The following is a 27149-nucleotide window of genomic DNA, read 5'->3' as shown; positions in this document are numbered from 1 at the left end:
GATCTTAACTTTGAATACTCCTAAATTTATGATCTACTACAAAGTAAGACAAAGATGTCCATATATAAGTTCTATTTACACACTGTACGAAGGCACAATGTACTGTACTTGATTTTGCTTAGCCCTGTATAAAACCTAGCGACTGTGCTAAGTAAACCATGATTTTGGACAGGGGTGGGTTCTACTTATCTTTACTACTGGTTTGCCACGGGACCACATGTGCAGAAGCTTCCTGACAACGTCCGGGTTGGTGGGTGGAGCGTCCCGCCAGTTTTACTACTGGTTCTTGCGAACCGGTCTGAACCGGGGGCAACCCACCACTGATTTTGGATTTAGTATAGCACAAAAGTCTAGCCAACTGCAACAGACCAGGATTAATCAAGCCATTGCTTAGTATGAGGCTCATGCAAAGCATTTTTGCTTGAGGATTCTGAGCACTTCAGAAATATCTTTGCCTTTGATATTTTGGATGTCATCGTGATCCAGTCAGCAATCTTGACAGATGAAGGACCAGGTAGGGGTGACATGGTAGCAGTCTTCCAATATCTCAGGGGCTGCTACAAAGAAGAGGGAGTCAAGCTATTCTCCAAAGCACCTGAAGGCAGGACAAGAAACAATGGGTGGAAACTAATCAAGGAGAGAAGCAACTTAGAACTAAGGAGAAATTTCCTGACAGTGAGAACAATTAATCAGTGGAACAACTGGCCTCCAGAAGTTGTGAATGCTCCAACACTGGAAGTTTTTAAGAGACTATAGACAGTCACTTATCTGAAATGGCATAGGTTCTCCTGCTTGAACAGGGGGCTGGACTAGAAGGCCTCCAAGGTCCCTTCCAGATTATTCTATTCTATTCTATTCTATTCTATTCTATTCTATTCTATTCTATTCTATTCTATTCTATTCTATTCTATTCTATTTTACTCTACTCTACTCTACTCTACTCTACTCTACTCTACTCTACTCTACTCTACTCTACTCTACTCTACTCTACTCTACTCTACCAGCCTTCTGTTGAGCTGGAGACACACAAGAGCCTGGTGGCTCAGCAGACTAATAGCCTGTTATTATCATTCAGCTGCTTGCAATTACTGCTAGTTCGAATCTCCCCAGGCTCAAGGTTGACTCAGCCTTCCAACCTTTCTAAGGTAGGTAAATTGAGGACCCAGTTTGTGGGGGCAATAAACTGACTTTGTATAAATATACAAAAAGTATGAAGGCTATTGCTTAACGCATTGTAATCTGCCCTGAGTCTCCGGAGAAGGGCGGCATATAAATCAAATAATAATAATTAAAAAAAAAAAGCCATGGAAAGCTTTGTGGCTGAAACAGCCATGATGTTTTAGGACAAGGGTGTCTAACCTCTGTAACTTTAAGACTTGTGGACTTCACTACCCAGAATTGGAGTTGGCTGGGGAATTCTGGGAGTTGAAGTCCACAAGTCTTAAAAGTTGCTGTTCTAGATGTTGCTGGACGATGGAGAAAATGGGGAAACCACTGCACCCATTTCAAATATATCTTGCTTCTACACTAGGAAAGAGAGATGGAAAATGCAAGGCATCGTCGTCCCAAAAGTGCTTTTTAATTATATACTTTCTTTGAAGAAGACGTTTCACTTCTCTTTTTTTTTTTTATTGAAAATGTTATTTATTGTTTAAAAGACATCAACCATCAGGAGCAAAGAAAAATTAACAGCAAATCTCTTGCTTTAAAATTGCAAAAAGTTCTTCGGCAAAGATTTTCTAATCCAAGCAGTTTCATATTTTCCTGTTTCTGAATATATTTTGATGTGTGGCCTTCTCTAATTATAAATATGAGCCACTATAATGTTGGATATAGTCATATATCCTTTTTTAAAAATCCAATTCATAAGACGTTTGGCAGTAAACAGAACAGGATGTTTGTAACATTTATTGTGCTTTTTTCACTGAGTTGCTGAGAAACTGCGTCTCAAAACAAGTATTGTTTTACTTTCATTTAATATAGTTTGTTTCAATCCTCACAGACACAGGTAAGAATGTTCTGATGAACAGAACAAGCTGTAATGTGTAAGTATTATAATAAACCAAGTTTATGTTCAACCATCATATGAGGCTCTGCCATTAGTTCACTTTGTGCAGGATCGCCAAAAATATCTTCACTTCTCATTTAAGAAGCCTCTTTGGTTCTTCACTCAGAACTGAAGAAGCTTCTTGGGAGGAGAAGTGAAACGTCTTCTCAAGGAGAAAACATAGTCCAGTTGCCTTTTGAAAAAAGCACCTTGGAGACAACCATGACCTGGATGACTGAGAATCTCCATAGACATTCAACATTATAGACCAGTGATGGTGAATCTTTTCGACAACGAGTCTCCAAACTGGAACATGTGTGCATGTGCTTGCATGGAGTGCCATAAACCTGAACACCAGCTGGCCGGGACGCATGCACGTGCCAGCCAAATGGTCTTTGAGTTTCCGGCATGCGCAACTGCTCAAACCCGCTGCTCTAGTTTCCTGTTTTTTGACCATTTTCGGCCTGTTTTTCGGTACTCTGGCACCTGCAAAGACCAGCTAGCTAGCGCGCTTGTGCACCCCGGAAACCAGAAGACCAGCTGATGACAGCACGCATGCCGACAAAGACTCTCTGCGTGCCACCTCTGGCACACGTGCCATGGGTTCGCCGTCACGGTTATAGGCTCTGAACTGCAGACTGCCCTTATTGCTTCGCTTGACAGCTACCACAAGTAGTAACTCCTTTACTTCTCCTATTCTGCAGATCCTCTTACAAATCCTTCCACTATTATAGCTGAATTAAGCACCCTTCCTTTCTTGATTGCACAGTGGCTATCAAAACAGACCGTTGTTGGCACGAGATTTGATTACAGAATTTCCAAGACTGTTAATACAGCCCCATCCCATACAATTGGACTTGTACGTTCAGTGTTATTTAGAGGCTAATTCCACATCTCCGAAGCAGCTTTGCAGTTTGATTTTTCAATAATAGGCTCCATGCAAAGTCCTTAAACTCCTGAAAGCAATCTGAAAACTGTTTTTTTTTTTTTGTGTTGGCTTTTTTTTTCTCCCTTTCCATTTACATAAACACAAGTGGATCAGAAGGAATAATAATAGTTAATGCATTATTTGGGGGCTTTGGAACTGGCTGCTAATGCGATGTCAGCATTCAAAGACTTGAAATCGTACAATGGGAAAATGTTGACATGCAAGGAAGGCTGCGCTAAAGTAAACAATAAATAATACAATATCTAATGTGTGATTCGCTGACACGTCGCCGTGGCTCAATGGGATTCAGCAGACAGATCAGGCTCGCAGTCCACGCGGTGCCTAAGCAGGCCTCATTACGGTAGACGCAAAGTCATTTCAAGCGGCCTCTACAGCAAACCATAGCCAAGTCCTCCCATCATATCTCTGGTAACTGGGAATAACAGCGATGACATCGCAGCTGTTGTGGACGGTACTGTGGAATGAAAGCACACATGGAGCCTTCTACGGTGGCCCAAGAGTCAGTCTGCAGGGTGGATAAAAATCAACAATTTTTTTTAAAAAAAATAAAATTAAAAAAAATTGTATTTTTTAAATTTAAATCTGATTTTTTTTTATTTAAATCGGATTTTTTTTTCATTTTTATCAAATTTATTTTAATAAAATGCTTTTGGAGTAAAAAAGCTATCGAAAGATAGTTTTCTATTTTAAGATATAATCATAATTTAGTTTATTCAACATGAAATGGAGCTTAGTGATGTAGCATGAGGCTGTATATTCTGCAATATTTAATTTTTTTGATAAACTTGTTCAATGAATCCAAGCTCTGCAATCCGAGATAACGTGCACTGCACTGATGCATTCACACAATTTCATAGTCACCATGAGATAAATCATAAAACAAAATTCAGGAATATTCCTTTATCCCATTGTTTTGCAAATTTATGTACACTACAAATTGTACGATGGTTTGAAGAGAAAGGCATCTGTACCACCAGGCTCTTAAGTGTGAGGAGGAAGGTCAAGCAGTAAAAATGAAAGTGAAACCTTCTAAGCAGTTTATAAATAACCTGTTTTTCCCCACAATAAGACATCCCCTGATAATAAGCCCAATCGTGCTTTTGAGCGCATGGCAATAAGGCCAAGCTCTTATTTCAGGGTTCAAAAATATATAAGACAGGAATAATTTGATCCTGAATTTAATAACTGCAGCAAGATTGTTGGTGGCGCAGTATTGGAAGAAGGAAGATTTGCCTACTATTCAAGAATGGATACTAAAAGTAGCAAACTTAGCAGAGATGGCAAAGATCTCAGCGTATTTGAAGGACTATTCAAATGAGAAATATATGATAGAATGGAGAGGATGGATAGATTATATTCAAAGTAAATATCGGACTAAAAAATTTCAAATAGCTTACGAATAGATAGAGAGATGTTATTATGTATTCAAATTTAGTTTGGTAAATGGGGAGTTAAAGTATTAGAGGGATGTAAGAGGTTATAATTAATTAGACTATGTTATACCCTGTATTTTGCTCTGGGAAGTAGGGAGGGTTGGGAGGGGAAGGGTTGGGGAAGGTGGAGGAAAGGGGGGGGGATATATATGTAACTTTTTAAAACTTTTCAATAATATATATATATATATAAGACAGGTTCTTATTTTCGGGGAAACACGGTATAATATTAAAGAGCACCTGTCATTTTAGATCCATCATGGCAGCACCTGTTAGTAGGCATCAACTCACCTGCTTCCCACCATGTCCCTCACATTGTTGTGTCATTGCCGCATCACCAGCCATCCCATTAAAGTAAATGGGACTGTTGGTGAGTCAACAGCAGGTCAGAGGAGGAGCTGCTGCAGGACAGAAATGACAGTTGCTCTTTAAAAATTATGATTTAAATCGAGTTGATTTAAATTAAGCCTTTTTACTAGTGATTTAAATCCTGATTTAAATCGGCTTGATTTAAATCAAATCCACCCTGTCAGTCTGTCAAGGGTAGCTGGATAAGTTAGTTCTTGCATCTCACAATTCCATGCACTTCCATGGACCATTCTGAATCGCTACGCCTGAGATGTTATGTATACGTGGGGCAAGTGCCTTTCAGTGGAAATAGATCTTTTAACTTCTCAGGAATGACATAAACTGATTCGTGGATCCCTCCTTCTAATTTGAAAAGTCAATGATTCCTTATGATTTCAACGACTGGGAGTTGAAGTCTACCAGTCTTAAAGTTGCCGAGGTTGGGGGATGGAGACAATAGGGCAACTACTGTAGAGACTGCGCCCCTTTCAAAATGCATTGCTTCTACACTAGAAAAGAGAGATGGAAAATGCAACACATTGTAGAATCTGAACTACAGACAACTCACATCTCTGTGTGCGGCAAGCTTAACCATCTCTTACTCCTATCTACAAACCTAGTAACCATCCCCCAGTGGTGGGATTCAGCCCAGGGGTGGGTTCCACTTACCTTTACTACTGATTCATAATGAGAGTGTGCGTGCTTCTGCGCATGTGCAGAAGCTTCTGCGCAGATCACCCATGATGATACCGTGGCAGGTGGGCGGAGCCTCCCGCCGGTTTTACTACCGGTTCTATAGAACCGGACCGAACCAGGAGCAACCCACCACTGATTCAGTCGGTTCTGTCCGGATCACGCAAACTGGTAGCGGCGAATGTGGGAGGCTCTGCTCACCTGCCCAGACGTAATGCATGACTACTGCACATGCGTAGAGGTGGCGTGTGCACACTCACATTTGCTAACCGGTAGGGAAGATAAGTGAACCCCGCCTCTGCCATCCCTATCTTGTACTAAGGGCCAAGTATGCTATGTTTAACAAACCCGGATGAGACCCTAGATTATAGAGCTAATTATCAATGTAATTTATCTCTGAAAGAATGGAAGGCAGTGATAAACTAGGATAATCAGAACTACAGTTGTGTATTCAATAAGATATGAATGTACCTTCAAGTAAAGTGTATTCATACCTTGCAATGACTTGCCCGGGTTTGCCCAAGTGTTTCCATTATTCTATGATATTTTGCATGGGGATTTCAAACATCAGGAAAAAGAAGGGACGTCTTGGGAGAAGATACTAGTAGCACTCTAAATATATTGATTCTTTCAAGATAAAGCTGTAAGAAACCCTGCTGAAGAATTTGTGCATATATATGTATAGAGGGAGAGGGAGAAGGAGTGGAGGAAGAGAGAGGGAGAGAGAGAAGAGGAGGAGGAGGGAAGAGAAGAAGGAAGAGAGGGACAGGGAGGGGAATGGAGAGGAGGAGAGGGAGGAGGAGAGGGAGAGGGAGGAAGGGGAGGAAGGGGAGGCAGAGTAGAAAGAGAAATCTCATATGTCTCCACTTGCTTTTGCAGTTTGGGAAGTTTGAGTTTTTTTTATCTCTTTTAAAAAACCTGGAAAGGGGAGGGAGGAATATGTTCAGGCTGCTAACATGGACAGTAAAATGAAATGGATTTTCAAAGACTAGGGGACTGTCACTCCTGGGGAAAGGCCAAGAACGAAGGACCAGCTGAAGTGTGAAACCAATAATCAGGCAAGAAGTTGAAGTGGGAGAGACTGCATGGTCAAAAGGCCAATTAATTTACAAGTTTATTCGGTGTTGGATACATTATCTGTTAGCAGATCAAAAATTCATGCTACACTTCTGGGCAATGAGATGAGACTGGCAAAGCCCTCACCTCTGAATTATCATTAAGAGGAAGAAGCAGACTTTGAAAAGTTTTGGAGAACACTGTACAAATTTTCTTGCCCTGTTGTTATATCTCATCTCTGCGTCCTTTCAACGTGACCGATCGGATCTATGCAGAAAACGTCTTGGGTTCCCTCTTTTTTACCCAATCATGATTAGCCTAATGGGCAAAACAGCCCTAAAATCCATACATATAGATAGGCTAAAAAGAGAAGAAATCAATGATTTTGCAGGGCGAAGCACTAGTTCTCATCTTTATTTTAGTCTAAACAGTGGTGGGATGCTACTGGTTCTCCCCGGTTCTTGCGAACCGGTAGTGGAAATTATGAGTAGTTCAGAGAACTGGTAAATACCACTTCTGCCTGGCCCTGCCCCCAATCTATTCACTGCCTCCTGACTCGCAGATGATTGGCTAGAAGGAAAAAATCAGGGCTTACTTGACAAAGAAGGAAGAAAAAAAAAACAAGATACCTTAGCTTTCAATTGAGGCCAAGCTGCCTGAAAGCGGTTTCCGTTGCTCTTGGTGGTGGCAGAGCAGCAAAAAACTGTTTAAACTCTTGCTGCGGTGCTTCAAAGGGCCGCCCTACAGCTGATCAGTGGTAAAAGGCAGTGTGGTGGTAGACCAGTGTGCTCCAAAAACAAATGGGTAGACCGGTACGGCTCTGCAAGCAGTTAAAAGCCTGGTAGACCAGTACCTCTGCTAAAACCTAAAGAATTGTTTGTCACATGACCATTGAACCATGCCCACAAAATAAGCCACGCCCACAGAACCGGTAGTAAAAATATTTAGAACCCACCCCTGAGTCTAAAGTGCCTGAAGGTTGCGTGGTCTTCATTTGTGTGAGTCTTTGAGAGAGATGAGAGGGAGGGGAGAAATATTATATCTTGATTAACTTTTTATATTCATTTCCTCTAGCAATAGACTTATATACCGCCCCATAGTGCTTTACAGCCAGGGATTCTACTGGTTCGGACCGGTTCGGGCACAACCGGTAGCTCCAACGATCAGCTGGGAGCGAACTGGTTCACTCCAATGATCAGATAGGTCCGCTCACCCACCCCTGCGCTCTACTGACCTATATCCTCTCAGCTGATTCACATGACAGAGCGGATTGCCGCACATCACCCATGTTACTCCCCAGCAGTAACGCAGAAGGTAAGTTTTCGTAAAATTGTGCATGCATGTGCAGTACACGTCAGGCACGTGCGCACGCAGTCACCGAACTGGTTGTTTAACCGACAGGATCCCACCAATGCTTACAGCCCTCTCTAAGCGGTTTACAAAGTCAGCCTATTGCCCCCAACAATCTGGGTTCTCATTTTATTGACCTCGGGAGGATGGAAGGCTGAGTCAACCTTGAGGATCGAACTGCTGAACTACAGGCTGCCGGCAGTCAGTAGAAATAACCTGCAGTACTGCATTCTAACCACTGCACCACCATGACTCTAAATCTCATAAAACCCCAAAGAAGACATCACAAAATAATTCTTGTTTCATGGAACTTTCCCAGATGAAGCACTTAGCAGCCAGGGAGACTGCAGATAGATAGAGGAAGGACTGGCCAAAAAAGATCTGGACCAAAAGAGGTCATTCGGTAGTTAAAGGCCAAGGAAGAGTTGATCATCATTCTTCCCAAGTTCTAGCATCTGTCTATATTGCAGAAATTTAAAAATGGTAGATATCCAACAATGGAAAGAGGGAAAGAGAGAGAGAGAGAGAGAGTTTGCCCTTTTTACTCATTTTAATTTATACTAATTAAAGATGCAACCTAAATTGTAGATATTTTGTCAAGTCCTTAAAATTTGGTATATCATATATACCAGGCATCTGCAACCCGCAGCTCTGGAGCTGCATGTGGCTCTTTCGTCCCTCTGCTGTGGCTCCCTGTCACTCAAAATATGTGTCACAACTGCCAGTGTGCAACACCCACCAGCACGTGATTTATTGAGCTTTTCGACCCATCTTTTTTTTTTTTTTCGGAGTTCAAAATGTTTTTATTGCATGCAGAAATAAAAATTTGTTTTCTCTGTAGCAGTTCATTGATTTCATAAATGCAACACACTTTTAAGTTTTTTATATACATAGCATAAAGATTAAAAAAAATGATATATGCAGTGTTATCTTCATTTTAGATGTCCAAAGGGTTTTGTGACTCCCGGTGTTTTCTTTTCTGTGGGAAATGGGTCCAAATGGCTCTTTTGAGTTTTAAAGGTTGCCGAACCTTGATATATATACTATGATAGGAAATTTTTTATTGATTGGTTGATTGATTGATTGATTAATATCCTTTATTATTTTTACAACTAAGTCAAGGTAGCAAACATATCTAATACACCTTCCTCTTCCTATTTTCCTCATAACAACAACTCTGTGAAGTGGGTAGGGCCGAGAGAGAATGAGACTGGCCCAAGGTCACCTCATTAGCTTTCATGGCTAAGGAAATTGGATTTTTTCCCCCTGTTTTATTTGTTTTATTTATATAAACAAATATAAATATTTTTATATATTTGTACCCTACGACTATCATTAAGTGTTGTACCTTATGATTCTTGATGAATGTATCTTTTCTTTTATGTACACTGAGAGCATATGCACCAAAGACAAATTCCTTGTATGTCCAATCATACTTGGACAATAAAAAATTCTATTCTATTCTATTCTATTCTATTCTATTCTATTCTATTCTATTCTATTCTATTCTATTCTATTCTATATTCTATTCTACTTTACTCTACTCTACTCTACTCCATTCCATTCCATTCCATTCCATTCCATTCCATTCCATTCCATTCCATTCTATTCTATTCTATTCTATTCTATTCTATTCTAAACATTCAACTTCCATCAAACAGTGTGTGATCTGGGTACAGTTACTTTTAAACAATCATAATCCACCGATTTGTTGTAGTATTCATCACAATAATATTAATAATATAATAAGAATAATACTTAGCATCATCTTCTTTAACAACTCTCCACATTAACATTTCCTCTTTTTATATCTCCTCCTTTCTAACTTCTGTTTCGATTGTTACTAAATAACAATTTTATTTATTAAAGTTGTTAACGTCCAATGAACAATGAACAAGCTGTTCAGTTCCTTCAAGAAATGCATGGAGAACATTGTGTTATTTCGCTTCTCTAAAAGTCTGATTAGCACGAGCTCAAGAATTGCTCTCTGGTTATCAAATCTGTCATCATCTGTTCTCCTATAAAGGAGAATATTTGTAGCTCAGAGTTGAAATGAGGAGTCCTTTGGTGCACTGATGTTGTTACCAAGCTCAGAGAGAGAGCGCTAAAGATTCCTCATCTCTTCTCCTTCTCATTGTCATCCTACAACAGTAGGCAAACTAGAACTCCTAGATTCAGGTTTCGGGTTCTTGGGAATTAAGACTGATGGACTTTTCACTTCCTGCTTTTTAAAGACAAATCAACACGGGACATGCCAGCCAGTTTTGGCCTCGATCTGTCAAGCTGTCATTCCCAGCCCTGAAAAGTAAAAGCTGGAACAAGGATTTAAACACACACACACACACAATCAAATGTTAACGCAGCCAAGGGGTGGAGAAGTGGACAAGGGCCAAGCCAGCTGCTTAGAATATTTGGCTCATCAAGTATCAGAAGGGTTAGGGAAAGAGTTTTGAAAACATCAGACTGGATAGAAGAAAGGCTGAGATATTATAAGGTAAAGGTTCCCCTCGCACATATGTGCTAGTCGTTCCCGACTCTAGGGGGCAGTGCTCATCTCTGTTTCAAAGCCGAAGAGCCAGCGCTGTCCGAAGACGTCTCCGTGGTCATGTGGCCGGCATGACTAAACGCCAAAGGCGCATGGAACGCTGTTATCTTCCCACCAAAGGTGGTCCCTATTTTCTACTTGCATTTTTTTACCTGCTTTCGAACTGCTAGGTTGGCAGAAGCTGGGACAAGTCACGGGAGCTCACCCCATCACGCAGCACTAGGGATTCGAACCGCTGAGATATTAAAGATGTCCAAAAAAGATATAGGAGGAAGGATGATCAAGAACGACTCTTTTGTGGAATATTGGAACAGAATCATTTCTGGGAAAGGTGCTAGAGTTGACACAACTGCAGGTAGTCCTTGACTTAGGACCACAAATGAGCCCCAAATTTCTGTTGCTCATAAATAAATATGAACCAGTTGCCAAGCATCCAAATTTTAATCACATAACCATGGAGATGCTGCAATGGTCGTAAGTGTGAAAAACGGTCGTACGTCCCTTTTTTTCAGTGCCAGAATGGTCACTAAATGAACAGATATTAAGTCGGGGACCGCCTGTACCTCAACCTCATCATGACCACAGAGCCATTTTTACAAGTGATAGTACAGGTGGTCCTCGACTTTACAACAGTTCATTTAGTGACTGTTCAAAGTTACAATGGGACTGAAAAATGGGACTTATGACCGTTTTTTATAGTTACAATTTTTGTAGCATCCCCATGATTGCGTGATCAAAATTCAATTGGTTCATACTTACGACCATTCCTGTTTCTCATGGTCATGTGATCCCCTTTTGTGACCTTCTAACAAGCAAAGTCAACGGGGGAAAAGCCAGATTCACTTAACAACCAGGTTACTAACTTATCGCCTGCAGTGACTCACTTAACAACGGCGGCAAGAAACATCATAAAATGGGGCAAAACACACTTAACAAATGGTCTTCCTTAACCACAGAAATGTTGGGCTGAATTGTGGTCATAAATTGAGGACTACCTGCAAAAGCCGCATTGGACCATCCAACATACAGGTTCAACCAGTGTTATTGCAACTTATGAACTGCAATTGCGGCCAGAATTTCCATTGCTAAACAAAGCAGCTGCTAAGTGACTCGCAGTCAATTTTATGTCCCTTGTTTGCCAGAGAAGTTTAAACAAATCATTGCAGTCATTATTTATTTTATTTTTATTTATTATTCATATTTCTATGCCGCCCACTCTCCGAGTGATTATGTGAATCCCATGTTGTTGTTAAGCGAATCTGGCTTTCCCTCGTTGACTTTTGCTGGTTGGAAGCCAGCTGGAAAAAGTCACAGATTGAGATCACGTGACTCCGGGATGCTACAACCATTGCAAATACTTTTGGGTTGCTAAGCACCCAGATTTTGATGCTACAATGGTCACAACTGGTGAAGACCACTTGTAAGTCCCTTTTTAAACTGCCGTTGTAACTTCAGTCATTAAACAAAACAGTTGTAAATCAAGGACTACCTGTACGTGGCAAGAAGAGTGACATTTTAAGAGTGACAGTTCAGATGAAAATTTTTGCAACTCTAAAGATGCTGGCTACTTACAGCTTCCTTGAATTCAAGATTTTTGAGAAAATATGGAAATTCAGGGGGGGGTTGTTTGTTTGTTTGTTTGTTTGTTTTTAGGAAGTCAGTTTTGCGCCCTAAATCCTTCCCAATATTTTTTTTTTCTTTCGGAAAACTGAGAGATTCAGATAGATTTACACACCGTGAACAAAAAACGTCTAGCAATATATTCATCTCAGTTGGTGTTATATAGGTTTGTAAGAGACAAAAGAATGATTTTTCAACCTACTTCCTTGTTAGAAAACAAAAAAACCACCATTTTCTGCAGCCATTCAGAGCAGAGGTGCGTTTCAGCAGGTTCTGACCAGTTCTGGAGAACCGGTAGCGGAAATTTTGAGTAGTTCGGAGAACCGGTAAATACCACCTCTGACTGGCCCCGCCCCCATCTATTCTCTGCCTCCCGAGTCCCAGTTGATTGGGAGGAAATGGGGATTTTGCAGTAACCTTCCCCTGGAGTGGGGTGGGAATGGAGATTTTACAGTATCCTTCCCCTGGCACGCCCACCAAGCCACACCCACCAAGCCATGCCACGCCCACCAAGCCACACCCACAGAACCGGTAGTAAAAAAATTTGAAACCCACCACTGATTCAGAGATATGTCAAACAAACCTCTGAATCAGGCCCTGGAAACAAACGGAATATATATTGTGTGCCTTTTGTAATTGGGATGTCTAAGGCTGAGAGGATCAGTTATTTCTATTATTTATACGGCACTGATTGGTGACTTGGAGCTGAATAATAATGATTCCATTGAACCAAGTAGTAAATATTGATCCCAATCAAGTCAGGCCTTTTATTATTTTCTTCAAGGGATAATACATCTTGCTATTAGCCAAACAAAGGTCAATACATTTACTTAAATATGCATTAATCGAGACCATCATCCACACATCAAAAAGCACCCTTGATGGAGCAAGTCTCTTTTAGCACAATATACCAGATTAAATTTCTGTAAAGATCTGTCGTTTGGAACAATCTTTTTTTCCAAAAAAATAAAATAAAAATAAAAATTGGCAAGGCTGTGTCATTCAACTCCTTCTCTGCAATGCTGAAAAACATGGAAAAGCTCGTCTATAAAACTCCTTTGCTTGTTTAGAAAACACTGTGTCTTCTTCCAAAGCTTGCTAGACACTAAAAAAAATAAATAATCCTAGTATATAACACAGCGGAGAGAGTGAACTGAAAAGAAGCGGAGAAGATCTAAGTCATTAGTCAACTCTCCCCTTACTCACGTTCAAAAATTCTTAATCCAGTAGTTCTCAATTTGTGGTCCACAGACCCCTGGGAGTGGGGGGGGGCAGGGATGTTGTCACAGGTTTGTCTGTGAAGGTTTGAAAAAAAAATCTTGAGTTAATTCTTGGGGGTCCGTGGCCATGGTCCGTGGCCACAAAAGGTATTTAAAGGGTGTCTGTTGCAAAGAAAAGTGTCAGGTCCCAGGTATTTCTCCAGGAACGCTGGCATTTTGGTGGGAGCAAGTGGGGAGGAATGGAGCGATCTGTATATGAAGTTTCTGTTTCTGTTTCTTGCGTTACTGTGTTAATCTCTAGATGAAGTTTCTGTTTCCCTGCAATGATGCAGTGTGGGAGGGGTTTGGTTAGCATTGCTTTAAATAGCTGGTTTTAAGTGAGAAGCTTCAGTTCTTGCCTAGATCTCTTGTTATCACAAACCTTTCAATATAAGCTCCTTTTGGAACAACTGCAGTTTCAAGAGTCCTGCTTTCTTGGGAAGATTGGAGAGGCAAGACCTTACAAAAAGCCCCTGGACTAGAGGCGGGGGGAGGTTGTTTGTTTTATTAACCAGTTCTACCATGTTCTCTGAGACCCAGTTTGGTGTGGTGGTTAAGACACCAGGCTAGAAACCAGAAAACCATGAGTTCAAGTCCTGCTTTAGGCATGAAAACCAGCTATGAGATTTTGAGCCCGTCACTCCTTCTCAGTCCTTATAAACCAGGTGAAGGCACCAAGGTAGAAACCAGAAGACTGTGAGTTCTAGTCCTGCCTTTGGCGCCACTGGCAGAATTTAGAATAGAATAGAGCTGGAAGGGACCTTGGAGGTCTTCTAGTCCAGCCCCCTTCTCAAACAGGAGACCCTATACCCGTGATGGTGAACCTATGGCAGGTGTGCCATAGGTGGCATGCAGAGCCCTCTCTGTGGGCACGCACGCCATTGCCAGCTGCACTTCCGGGTTCCATCGAGCACATGCGTGTCGGGCAGCTGCTCTCATCCGGGTTTTGGTGCTCCGGCACTCCAGTTTCGGCACTCGGTGCTGAAAAGATTAACCATCACTGACCTAAACTATTTCAGATAGGTGACTGTCTAGACCAAGGGTGTCAAACTCATGGCATCATGGCAGCATCACATGATGTATTGGGACCTTTTTCCTCTTCACTAAACCAGGCGTGGGAGTGGCCAACCCGTGGGCTGGGAGTTTGACAGCCCTGTTCTAGACTCTTCTGAAAAACCTTCAGTGATGGAGTGCCCACGATTTCTGGTGGCAAGCTGTTCCACTGGTTAATTGTCCTCACTGTTAGGAAGTTCCTCCTCAATTCCAGGTTGCTTCTCTCTTTGATTAGTTTCCAACCATCATTTCTTGTCCTGCCCTCTGGTGCTTTGGAGAATAATTTCACCCCCTCTTCTTTGTGGCAGCCACTCAAATGCTGGAATGCTGCTATCATGTCACCCCAATTCTTCTTTTCTCTAGACTAGCCAAAGAGATCATGAGTTCTAGTCCTGCTTTAGGCACCAAGCCACCTGAATGGCCTTGGGTCGGTCACTTTCTCTCTGTCCTATGGGGAAGGCAATGGCAAACTACTTCTTGACCAAACCCCACCCGCCTGCAAGGACTAATCCAGGAAGCTACCAGGAATATAGACTGATTTAAAAAGCTGGCTGCACACCATCAACGTCCCAAAAAAATATTCTGAATACTGCAGAAACAGTATCTGCTGCAGAGTAAAGTTTGCCAATCTAAGCAGTGAAATTACATGTGGCTCCGAAGTTGCCATTTTGTAACCAACATGGTTTCTCCTTCATGGGATTACTGGAGATTGCCTGCAGTTGTTGGCAAGATTTTCCATAAGGGGTTGGCCATTGCCTCTTTCTTAGGGTTGAGACAGAGGGACTGGCCAGGGGTGAAATCCAGCAGGTTCTGACAAGTTCTGTTCTGGAGAATCAGTAGTGGAAATTTTGAAGTAGTTCGGAGAACCAGCAAATACCACTTCTGGCTGGCCCCAGAGTGGGATGGGAATGGAGATTTTGCAATATCCTTCCCCTGCCACGCCCACCAAGCCACACCTACAGAACCGGTAGGAAAACAAAATTGGCTCAAGATCACCCAGCTGGCTCGGTGCCTAAAATGGGACTAAAACTCCCAGTCTATTGGTTTCTAGCTTGGTGACACCCTAATTTAGCACTAAACAATTAAATTGCATAGGTAGGTAGATTGATAGACTGATAGACTGATAGATTGATAGATTGATAGATTGATAGATTGATTGATAGATTGATAGATTGATAGATTGATAGATTGATAGATTGATAGATTGATAGATTGATTTCTTTATTGGCCAGCTGTGATTGCACACACAAGGAATTTGTCTTTGGTGCATATGCATAAAAAGACAAGATACATTCGTCAAGAATTAACACCTAATGATAGTCATAGGGTACAAATAAGCAATCAAATCATACTAGGAAACAATCAGTATAAATTGTAAGGATACAAGCAACAAAGTTACAGTCATACAGTCGTAAGTGGAGATGGGTGATGAGAACGATGAGAAGATTAATAGTAATAGTAATGCAGACTTAGTAAATCGTTTGACAGTGTTGCGGGAATTATTTGTTTAGCAGAGTGATGGCGTTTGGGAAAAAACTGTTCTTATGTCAAGTTATTCTGGTGTGCAGTGCCCTATAGCGTCGTTTTGAGAGTAGGAGTTGAAACAGTTTATGTCCAGGATTTAAGAGGTCTGTAAATATTTTCACAGCCCTCTTTTTGACTCGTGCAGTATACAGGTCCTCAATGGAAGGCAGGTTGGTAGTAATTGTTTTTTCTGCAGTTCTAATTATCCTCTGAAGTCTGTGTCTGTCTTGTTGGGTTGCAGAACCAAACCAGACAGTTATGGAGGTGTAGATTTTTATCTTTTTATTTTTTTATGCTATTTATGTTATTGGGGAAGGCATGCCTATTTCTAGTCATCCCTGTCTTGCCAAACTTGCATCAATCATCAAGCCTAGTGTTTCTTGGCCATTGTTAAAATGTGTGGACCAGCTCCCAGAATTCCCCAGACAACCATACTCCAGGTCGCATGAGGCCTTCATTCTTGAATCAGCTTGAATGCTCTTCCACAGCCACTGCCGACTCTGAAAACCATACAAAACCACAGCCAGTTTTCATGCAATTTTCACATTTCTCAGGAGACCTCAGGAGATCATGACCCTCTCGCACAACTTCCAGAGGGGGTCTGGAGGCCATGCTAGACACACGACCCATTCTTTGTCAAGTCTCCAAAAAAAATCACACCATTGTCTGCTTCCAAGAATAATCATTGTTGGATGTTGGTGTGTCACCTTTGACATGCATGTCATGGGTTCACCATCACAGGTCTAGGAATAAGCAAGCGATGTTCAAATTTCACTCAAGCGTTCATGGCACAAGACCCACAATCTCTCAGCGTGTTGAACCTCACAAATTAAAATCACACGTTGATAGAGAACGGGCACATTTTGTTCACTCAAGTGGCTGGAGCACAGCATCTCTAACACGTGCATGACACACGTGCCCACACAAATCAAAATATAATAATAAAAAGAAAGTGATACATATTTTACCACTAATGGGAACCAATCTCTGACAGTTAAGGTCATTCCTTCACTTTGAAGAACATGAATCTCTCAGTCCTGGAGAAATCTCTTCTTGGCACAAGAAACAACACGCTGTGTAATTGGACTATCAAAGAATTTTATGACATTGGCTCGGAACGAGAAAGCTAATAGTAAATAAAAACATTGTAAATTTACATCAGCGTTAAAACCTTGCGAGTATCGTAAGGGTGTTAATGGCATGCCATTATTCAGAACTAATTCTCTTGTAAATGAGAGTTAACCGTTTAGTCCGTTGCTATGATCTTAACTGCGAATGTCTTGACATGGCTCAAAGTTACGCCATCCCTCTGAAGGGTGGGAAGAGCAGAAGAGGGAGGAGGGGGAGGAGAGAAAATTATGGAAAACATAACTTGCACTTCTTGCTGTTCTCATTAACTCTGCTTGAGGGACGCTTTAAAAGATAATGACAAAATTGAATTTAGCTAAATTGTCCAGGCACGATAGAAATCACCAATAATAACGACCGTTCTTGGATACTTTCCTCGGTGTAAATTTATGCTGGGAGAAGATTGCTAGGAGCAGTAAATAAGACATTAGGTAGAGGAACAAAAGACTGCAGCCAAACACGACCGATCCGGAAGCGTAAAAATTAGGCATCCTTCTAAAAGGCACCGATAGGATTGCAGGAAAGAGAAAAGATTGAATAGATTGTGAGGCAAGATAAGCAAAATATGTCACCTTTAGGTCCTATTTTGCTTATCCATTCCCTTCCTGCATGTAAGGAAGGATGTGTCTTATTCAACCTCCAAAAAGACAGACACGCTAACCTGCGGCAGGAACGGTCCCTCTTTTTCCGTGGGAAACAGTGGGAGGGAGGGACAATGCAGGGAATTGCAGTTCCAGTTTAAGAAAGGAGTTAAAAAAATTGGGGAGGGGGGGTGGTGGAAGAGAAAGATTGGCAGTGCACTGACTTGGAACGTGGACTGCTTTCTAAGCAAGTCAGCTGGGCAGATGGAAGTAGGCCAGGAGACTGCCAAGTGTAACAAAGACTAAGTGGGCTTAATGGATGTGATATCCAGGCAGGCTGACCCTCTTCGGGGAAAACACCCTGACAAATTTGCCCATCGCGAGATACCAAATGCAATTATTATTATTTTTTTTAAATCATTCTCCTTCAAAGGATTCCCTTCCCCAAAAGTTTCTGGCATTTAGCTCAGTAATGAGAAGTCTAAATTGTCCCTCTTTCCTTTTTACACCTCTCCGGTTGTCTGCAGCCTTCCTGGTTTCCCACTTTTCAACTCCTTAAGAAATCCATCTGTTGAGACTTGCTCGGTTCGAGAGCTAAGAGCAGCAGACAGCTACGATGCTAATTTCTTCTGATTTCCCCCAATTCACAACCGATTACAGTTTCATCATTCACTTCTGAATCAAATGATGAATGTTATCATGAGGAGAGAAGGAGGGACAGAAGACGGCTCTAGAGCTGGGGTCTCCAACCTTGGCAACTTTAAGACTTATGGACGAGGAATTCTGGGAGTTGAAGTCCAGAAGTCTTAAAGTTGTCAAGGTTGGAGACCCCAGCTCAAGACTTCATCTCCTCCTTTCCACAGCCACTGCCTGTTTCCCCAAAAATAAGACCCAACCGGAAAATAAGTCCTAGCATGATTTTTCGCGATGCTTGTAATATAAGCCCTACCTCCCAAAATAAGCCTCAGTTAAGATTGTCAGCCAGATGGATGCATTTAGTACCATATTTTCCCCCAAAATAAGACCTAGCCAGAAAATAAGCCTTAATGCGTCTTTTGGAGCAAAAATTAATATAAGACCCAGTCTTATTTTTGGGGGAAATACGGTATTACTCAAGAGTTTCTTCATTGTGTTGGTGTCAGCCTTGGGTTGTTCCTGCTCTAACAACTGGAGACCACATAAAATAATCCAGATGGTTTACAGGGGAACTAATGTTGTGGCCTTGAAACTGCATCAGTTGGAACATCTGGTGATGGAACCTCTGGACAGTCTCGTTCAATGCTTCCCAAACCTGGCTAAATTACTCAAAATTGGGTAAATGTGTTTTTTTTTCCTTTAACTTAATGACACACAAACCCATTACATCCAACAGAGACATTTAAACCAGCTTAAAAGTATATTAAAAAAATATTTGAAAATCTCCCAAAGGTTTCCTATTAAGGCAACGAGATAAAGATCATTCAGTAATATTGTTTTTATAATACAGATAGTTCTCAAGTTACAACCATTCATTGAGCAACTGTTCAAACTTATCACAGTAGTATTAAAGGAAAGGACTGATGACTGGTTTTCGAAGACTTTTTGATAAGCGGCAATGAAGGAAAAAGTTAAGGTCTGGTCAGCGGTGGGTTTCAGAAATGCTTACCACCAGTTTGCCAGGTGCATGCTCACTTTGCACTCACATGCGCCTTCCACACATATGGCCAGCCTTCCGTGCATGTGCTTTGCTCACATTCACACCTTCCGTGCATGCGCACGGCCTCGAAAACATGGCTAAATAGGAATAGGCATTATGTCCGAGCGGGTGGGCAGGTGGGCGGTCTCACCCGAAGTCGCCGCTACCAGTTCACATGAACTGGTACAAACCGGCAGAATACCACCTCTGGGTCTGGTGTAAGGTATGAGAAACCTGACAGTGTAGTTACTACATGTTAGAAAGGCAACCCTACATCTTTGTAAAAATGTACCTTGATTTCCCCAAAATAAGACATCCCCTGATAATAAGACCAATCGGGCTTTTGAGCGCATGCGCTAAAATAAGGCTCCCCCCAAAAAAATAAGCCCTCCCCGAAAATATTTAAATGCAGAGCTGGAAATCAGGTAAGATGGCAAGAGGAGCCCCATCTTGCTTCATGCACCCCAAAATAATAAGACCTCCCTGAAAATAAGGCCAGCACTTATTTTGGAGTTAAAAAAAATATAAGACAGGGTCTTATTTTCAGGGAAACATGGTAACAGTCTGTGAGAATAACCTTGGAGACAGGAGGAGGAGTCCACCCCACGCAGTGGTCACACTAGAGATATCTCAGCCCGCAGAAAGAAAGAGGGCAGGGGAAGCATCTCAAAGGAGACCCTCCCCAGTTCTTGAGAAAGTAAGGAGGAGGAAGGGGAAAGGGGAAAATAAGACCCAAAAATTTAAAGTCTCTTTTGCACATGACCAATTGTAGAAGGAAAACTGTGTTAGTTTAGGGTAACCCAAAATCATAATGCATCTGGTAGCATCTCTTCGATTTTTTTTTTAAATGGCACTAATACATTTTTAATTAAATGGCACTAACTTTGTACGTTGCCGTTCAGAGTAGGCCTTTTGCTAAAGCTTTGTTAGCCTGAAAAAGTGCTACTAGGTTCCTTCTCATTTTTATAAAGAAGGAAATTCGAGGGGGGGGGGAATTAAAGCACTGTGCAATTTTTAAATGGAACAAGGAATGGTAATGTTTAAACCTCCACTACCATGTCAGCAATCAAGTTTCATTTTTCCTTAAACCCCAGCTAAGCTGCACAATTTCCCCTTCCCTGTTAGAGCCAGCACTTCAAATAAAGGATGGGTATACTTTTTATCAGTGCTTATCCATCCACAAGATCTTCCTCAATTGACCTAAAGCAGAATGTAAGAAAAATGGAATTTGGACATTGGGAAAAGATTTCCAAAACTAAAACCAAATATTTCTTTTGAGAACAAAGCAAACAATTTAGTTTTAAAGAGCAATTCCTTTTTGTAATAGTTCATTACCGGCCAATCGTGCAAATAACTACATTACAGTTGCTTTAAAAAAAAAAAAAACTTTTGTTGCTATGCAGGATAATTCTAGCCAGTTACAGCTTCACCTGATATTTGCTCCCGTTTATATATTTAGATAATCCAGATATCTCATGTCTAGATAACCGATTCTAAAGGATTTTTTTAAAAAAATGTAGAACCATCACAAAATATAACCCAAGTTGAGGTGCAAAACAAATCCAGTCTTCACAAGTGAATGAGATATAAGCTCAAAAATTGATTTCGCTGATTAATAAATAGAATAGCACAAGGGGATAAAGATCCAGTATACAGATCCGGTATACAGAAGTATACTGCAGCTATACTTTATCAAATGTGATTGATGTAGCAACAAAAGTTGCTGGAGTTACAACTGGATGGTGCCAAGGATGAAGCTTGTTTCCAACAAACGTAAAAGGATTATTTTCAAAACATGTTAAGAGCTGAGGTCACGCACAGGGTCTCTAACCACATGTCCATCTTGATCCTTGCTATGCAAACAGATTGGCAGTCACTCTCTAGAGGTTCACAATAATTTTTTCCCTCCTATTCTTACCTGGAGATTGAACTTCACTCCTTCTGCTTACAAAGCCAATAATTTAATATTAGATATCACCTTTCCCAAAAAAAGCCAGACTTTCTTCAAACCTTATTGAGATCAGTAATGGCAATTTTGTTAGGGTTTTTTTTTTTTTAAGAGGATTTATCTCACCAAAGGTGCGGCTCCACCTATAATTTAAGCTTTCTCAAAAAAAATAATAATCAAGTATTGTTAGACCTACCGTATTTTTCAGACTATAAGACGCACCGTTTTCCCCCCTAAAAGGGGGTAAAAATTTAGGTGCGTCTTATACACCGAATGTAGCCCTGCCCACTCACTGGCCCCCACCCTTTGGCCTCTGCCTCCCAACAGTTACCTCCTTGCAAGCAAACAGCAGGAAAAAACTGCTCCTTTCAGCTTCAGCACAGCCTAATTAGCACAAGTTGATTGGATCGGCCTCCCGACTCTCAGCTGTTTTGCTCTCAGCTGTTTTGCTTGGCCTCTGCTGCTTGCTGCAAGGAGGTAAATTGCTGGAGCAGATTTTTTTGTTCTTGTGCTAATCAAGCTATGCTGAAAATGAAAATGAAAGTAAAGCAGGCTGTTTGGTGTTTGCTGCAATGAGGCAAAATTTCTGGGAGGCAGATTTCTTTTTCTTATTTTCCTCACCAAAAAAGGTAAGTGCATTTTATAATCCGGTGCGTCTTATACTCCAAAAAATACGGTAGTTAGTGCAAAGGCTGTTGATTACATTGAGAAATTGAAATAATATATATTAGCAGAAGGCATAGCAAGTCACTTTTAGACTACTGCCAAGAAAACGAAGTAAAAAATAGTTAGGTACCATCCATAGTTTAGCCCAGCTCACGGGAAACTTAATTTTTAGAGTGATAGTAAGCCCTGGTAAGTTCAGCAAGCTCTAATATTTTAAATATTACATCATCATAAATTACAAAAAATCTATCAGTACCCAGTCTACTTGGTAACTTTAAGACATCTAGACTTCAACTCCCAGAATTCTGTCTGGCTGGGGAATGCTGGGAGCCGAAGTTCACACATCTTAAAATTGACAGCCTTCAGAAACACCGATCTACTCACGTCTTCGGAAAGATCTTGAGTACAGGCAATCACAATAGAGATGGCTAAGGAATTAAATTCTTGGCTACAGAGCAGAGTAAGGCTGATTCAGTAGACCCTTGGGGGGCTACTTAAGGTCAGACTTTGTAGAGGGGGGATTAGCACAGCTGTAGCTACAGATGACAGTGTTCTATTTTAATATGAGCATTTCTACTGCTGTAAATCCACTGGGGGGGGGAAGGATGGAAGAAGGAAGAATCACCATTAAAAGAGGCTCGTAATGAGTAAAGCATAGCAACTGAGGAGTCCAGCATGTTTATATGGCATGGAACATGAAATAGTATAGACACTGCGTAGGAGCCCAAGAAGAGCCCCAGACTGACAACTGATAGGTAAAACAAGACTACTGGCTTTGGAATTGCATCACCATTTTTGACTGCTCAACCATGGGGAGAAACGTTCTCTCTGCAAAGAAAGTCCATCCACGGAGAAGAAAGGGATTACGGTGCTTCTCTTTCCGCTTGCTTGGTCATAAAAAAAAATGTAGATAAGCATTTTAGAGGAGGAGTAGAGTTCGTGAAAAAGGAAGGGAAATTTGGCAGCTTGGTGGGAAGGATGCATCTAACCTGTTTTCCCGAAAATAAGACATCCCCTGATAATAAGCCCAATCGGACTTTTGAGCGCATGTGCTAAAATAAGCCCATTCCCTGAAAATAAGCCCTCCCTGAAAATATTTAACCGCATGCACAGCCCGCCCCTGTCATTTCCTCTGGTTAGGGTTAGGGAGACAGAGCTGGAAATCAGGTAACATGACAAGAGGAGCCCCGTCGTGCTCTACGCACCCCAAAATAATAAGATCTCCCCAAAAATAAGGCCAAGCGCTTATTTCAGGGTTCAAAAAAATATAAGACAGGGTCTTATTTTCGGGAAAACACGTACATATAGGACTTGAAACAAGAAAGTGGATGACAACTTTGATAAGCCCAAGTTTGGCCAAAGCAATAACGAATCTATTGGCCAAGCCGTTAAAAGGTCCTCTCTCAATGGCCACTAAAGCCGGCAAATCTTAGGCAAGCAGCAAATGTATGCGTCCTCCAATGTCATAACTCCATGGCTCCAGAGGGCAGCCGCCAAAGCTACGGGACCATTAGCATTGGACAGCTGCTCAGAGCCCCCACAGCAGCACATCTGTAGGGAAGCTGGAGCCATCTCCTTACTTCTGGCCTGGGGGAGGAGGCGAGGAGAACATGCGCCAACATCTCCAGATGGTTGCGCAAGAGCTAATACAAGTTGACACATTCACCAGCATGGAAGCAGAAGCATATGGGTCCACCACCAGCCATTGCCCCCCACCGCCAGTCCTCGTAATGCACAAGGCAGCCCGATTTGGCACATGCCAGGTTCTGCCTGCCACCATCTCCACCCCAGCTGTTTGTACAACTGGCACACAAGCGTTCAACCCCACAGCTTTGAAGCAAGGCACATCCACGGCTTGGCTACAATACAATCTTCTCCTCGGTTTCTCTGAAGTTCCCCCAAGGAGTAAAGGAAGACTCTTATCAAGTCCATTGACCTCCATTGGAGGGGTCAGAAATGATCATCAATAGAGCATTTAATCAAATGTATATAGAAAAGTCTTCACGCCAGTAGAAAAGTGACAGTCTCTTGGGGGGCAGAAACCATCAAAGAGGAAGCTATCCTGTCTATCCTTGATTCCTGGCCCCCTCTTCCCCCTCCCCAGTCAAGAAGTCTTATTTCGGCAGCCAGAAGAGACAGATGGACAGCTGTCAATACCCAGCCTCTTTGCTCTCCCTCCTCCTCCCCACCCCCTTAAGGGATCTAGATGTGAGAACTTTTCGTGCTTTCAGGCTTAAAATTCGTAGGACCGCAGTACAGCAGAGATCTGTGCAGGGGACGTTCCCCGTGTGAACAATAAATCCGTGTCTGGCGTGGGTGGGCGGGCACGATCACCAGTATGCCGGGGACAGAGGAATAAACAGACAGCATTCCCTGCTAGAGAGGTTTCATGCCCAGTAGTAACTAAGTCACATTTTGGAGAGCACTCAAAGCTGTGAACAAGAAGGATTATTTATTTATTTATATTTATTTGGGGAGAGGGAGAGACTGCTGGACTCCTTCACCCAGCCATTTATTTAAATTCCACTTGCCCTCAAAGGTAGGAAAGAATTGGACATTCCTCTATCCTTCCCCCCCCCTTCTCTGTCTCTGGGTCTCTCTTCCGCCCCGCCCCCCCCACTACTTTGGGCAAAGCGATGGACAGGGAAATGTTGATTCCAACCAAGCTTTAGATGGGGCCTGATCCCTTCATTCTCCACTCACCCCCCAAAAAAAACCCAACTCCCACACCACGTTGGGACAGCCTCACCGCTGCCTTTCACAAAGCCACAATTCACAGGTTATTCTAACGGAGGGGGGGGATCCATAGGATGAACCTTGAGCATCCAAGAAAGAAAAGCACCGAAAGTGAAGACGGGGAGGGGGGAGGATGGAGGGGGGGGAAGGCGACCATCCCTCACACCTGTCCGTCTCCTCTCCCTCCCTCCCTTCCTCCCACCCCTCCAAGCCGCCTCTTCCACCACCACCCCTCGCCTTCCCTGGAACAACTAGCAGAAGTTTCTGCGTCGAAGTTTTCTCCCCTTTCCCTTCTCCCCTTCGGACGGCAGGCGAGAAGACGCCCCTCCGCATCTTGGCCAGATCGAGGGAGTCTTTGGAACCGGGTCCGGTCCGTGGTGGGAGGGTGGGGGGTAAGGGGAAGTGGGAGTGGGATGTGTCCACACACACACACAGGGACATACACACACCGGCTCCGCGCCGCAGGGGACCCACCCACGGCTGCGAACCGTCCCGCGGGCGCCGGGCTCGCTCTCGGCGCATCCCTGAGCGTAGCCCGAGAACCCCGCGGAGAAACTAAACGGGAGAACCGCGAGTCCTCCCTTGGCAGTAACGGTACCCAGGCAGAGCATCCTCATCCGAACCAACATAAATAAATAAATAAATAAATAAATAAATAAATAAATAAATAAATAAATAAATAAATAAAATTATGATGATGATGATGATGATGATGATGATGATGATGATGATGATAAGAATAATAATAATGTAACCCGTATCAACCATCAGTGCCAGTTAATAATATTCGTGATACATTTTTAAATGTTCAGTTGACCGAGTTTCATGTTTAATGAATAAAGTCAATTAATAATAATAATAATAGTAATAATAATAATAATAATAATAATAATAATAATAATAATAATAATAATGCAACCTGTGTCAACCATTAGCACCAGTCAGTGGCATTTCTGATGCATTTTTGAATGTTCAGTTGACTTAGTTTCATGTTTAATGAATAAAGTAAATAATAATAATAATAATAATAATAATAATAATGCAACCCATGTCAACCATTAGCACCAGTCAATGGCATTTGTGATGCATTTTTGAATGTCCAGTTGACTTGAGTTTCATGTTTAATGAATAAAGTGGTAGCAGTAGTAGTAATAATAATAATAATAATAATAATAAAAAATTGGGAGAAGGGGAGAGACCAAAGAGGAGTGGGAAAAGGCGGCGCCACCCCCACCTCCAACCTCTCCCCACCCCTCACCCCCACATCTCCCACCCACCCCCACCCCCCACCCCCCCAATCCCCCATCGGACAGACAGACCCCCGGTACCTTGAAAGAGGAAGACGGACGCCATCCCGGCCAGGGTCGCCCAAAAGAGCAGGTGGTTGAGGTTTGCCAGAAGCCAAGACATCCTCGAGGCTGGAGGGGAAAGCCGGGCGCGTTTCGGGCTCGCCTCCCTCACGGCGGCGGCGGCGGCAATAGAAGAAGCGGCGGCAGCAGCAGCAGCGAGCTGGAGGGTGGGCTTCCCCAGCTCCTTTTTTTCTCCCCCCTTCTTTTTCCCCCTTTGCCGGCTCGCGGGGCTCTCCAACCGGCCGGGAAGGGAGTGAGGGGGATGCCGTGGGAGGGTTTGGGTCCCCGGGGGATGGATGGGGAGGGAGAAGGGAGGATGCCTCGGGCTTTGCGCGGACGGCAGTGGGGAGGGGAGGGAGGCTGGAGGGGCGGGTGGGGGGGTGGGGAAGGGAGGGGTGTTGTCAGTCAAGAGAGAGAGAGAGAGAGAAAAAAAAAAAGGTCCCACGCGCGGGAGTCCCGAGCCCGGCTTGCTCCGCCACGCGCGCCCGAGAGCCAGCCAGCCAGCGCGCGCTGCTCCTCAGGAATCCGCCTCCGTCTCATGGCCTGGCAGCCAGACGCGCTCCGAGGTGCCAGCCCTCCGCTGCGGCGCGCGCGCTCATTGGTTCGAGGACGGCGCTTTCGACGAAGACCCCCCCCCTCCAGCCCCCCACATCCCCCTCACGCGCGCAACCTCGACGGACACCCCCCCCCCCGGGAAGGGGACCAAGCGGCGACCACCGCGCTGAGGAGAGGAGGGAAGAGGGTGGGGGGGAGGGCGAGGCTGGAGAACCCCCCCCCTCCCTCCAACTCCGACGAGCAGCCCGAGGGTCCTTCCCGGGGGTGGGGGTGGGGGGTGGGCTGAGGTGGGGTGAGAGGCAGTGGTGAAATTCAGTTTTTTTTTTTTACTACAGGTTCTGTGGGCGTGGCTTAATGGGTGTGGCAGGGGAAGGATACTGCGAAGTCTCCAGTCCCATCCCACTCCAAGGGAAGGATAGTGCAAAATCTCCATTCCCACCCCACTCCAGGGGAAGGATACTGCAAAATCTCCATTCCCACCCCATTCCCTCCTCACTCCTGGGGGAAAGATATTGCAAAATCCCCATTCCCTCCCCACTCCTGATGGAAGGATAGTGCAAAATCCCCATTCCCTCCCCACTCCAAGGGAAGGATAGTGCAAAAACTCCATTCCCTCCCCACTCCTGATGGATGG

General features: G+C 43.1%; 1 protein-coding gene and 1 long non-coding RNA gene across 4 annotated transcripts in view; both read right to left on the bottom strand.

The window, feature by feature from the left end:
- Positions 1-26520, bottom strand: part of NTM (neurotrimin) — a 1048866-nt gene extending 1022346 nt beyond the window's left edge. The window contains exon 1 of one of the 3 annotated variants that reach the window (XM_087875664.1): positions 25940-26520. In XM_087875664.1, coding sequence (XP_087731790.1) covers positions 25940-26021 — 82 coding nt within the window. In that variant the 5' untranslated portion in view covers positions 26022-26520. The remainder of the gene's footprint in view (positions 1-25939) is intronic. The other 2 variants (XM_087875663.1, XM_087875662.1) reach the window with 2 other exon arrangements.
- LOC117668222 (uncharacterized) lies at positions 3086-4734 on the bottom strand. The gene is made up of 2 exons (XR_004592217.3): positions 4670-4734; positions 3086-3501 (listed from the first exon to the last, which is right to left on the bottom strand). It is a non-coding gene; the product is annotated as an uncharacterized LOC117668222 (long non-coding RNA).
- Positions 26521-27149: the final 629 nt, after the last annotated feature.

This window comes from Pantherophis guttatus, chromosome 9 (genome assembly GCF_059756535.1).
Source record: "Pantherophis guttatus breed Tessera chromosome 9, ASM5975653v1, whole genome shotgun sequence".
Classification (NCBI taxonomy): domain Eukaryota; kingdom Metazoa; phylum Chordata; class Lepidosauria; order Squamata; family Colubridae; genus Pantherophis; species Pantherophis guttatus.
Note: the sequence above shows the minus strand (reverse complement) of the source record. Positions and strands in the feature narration are given on the sequence as shown.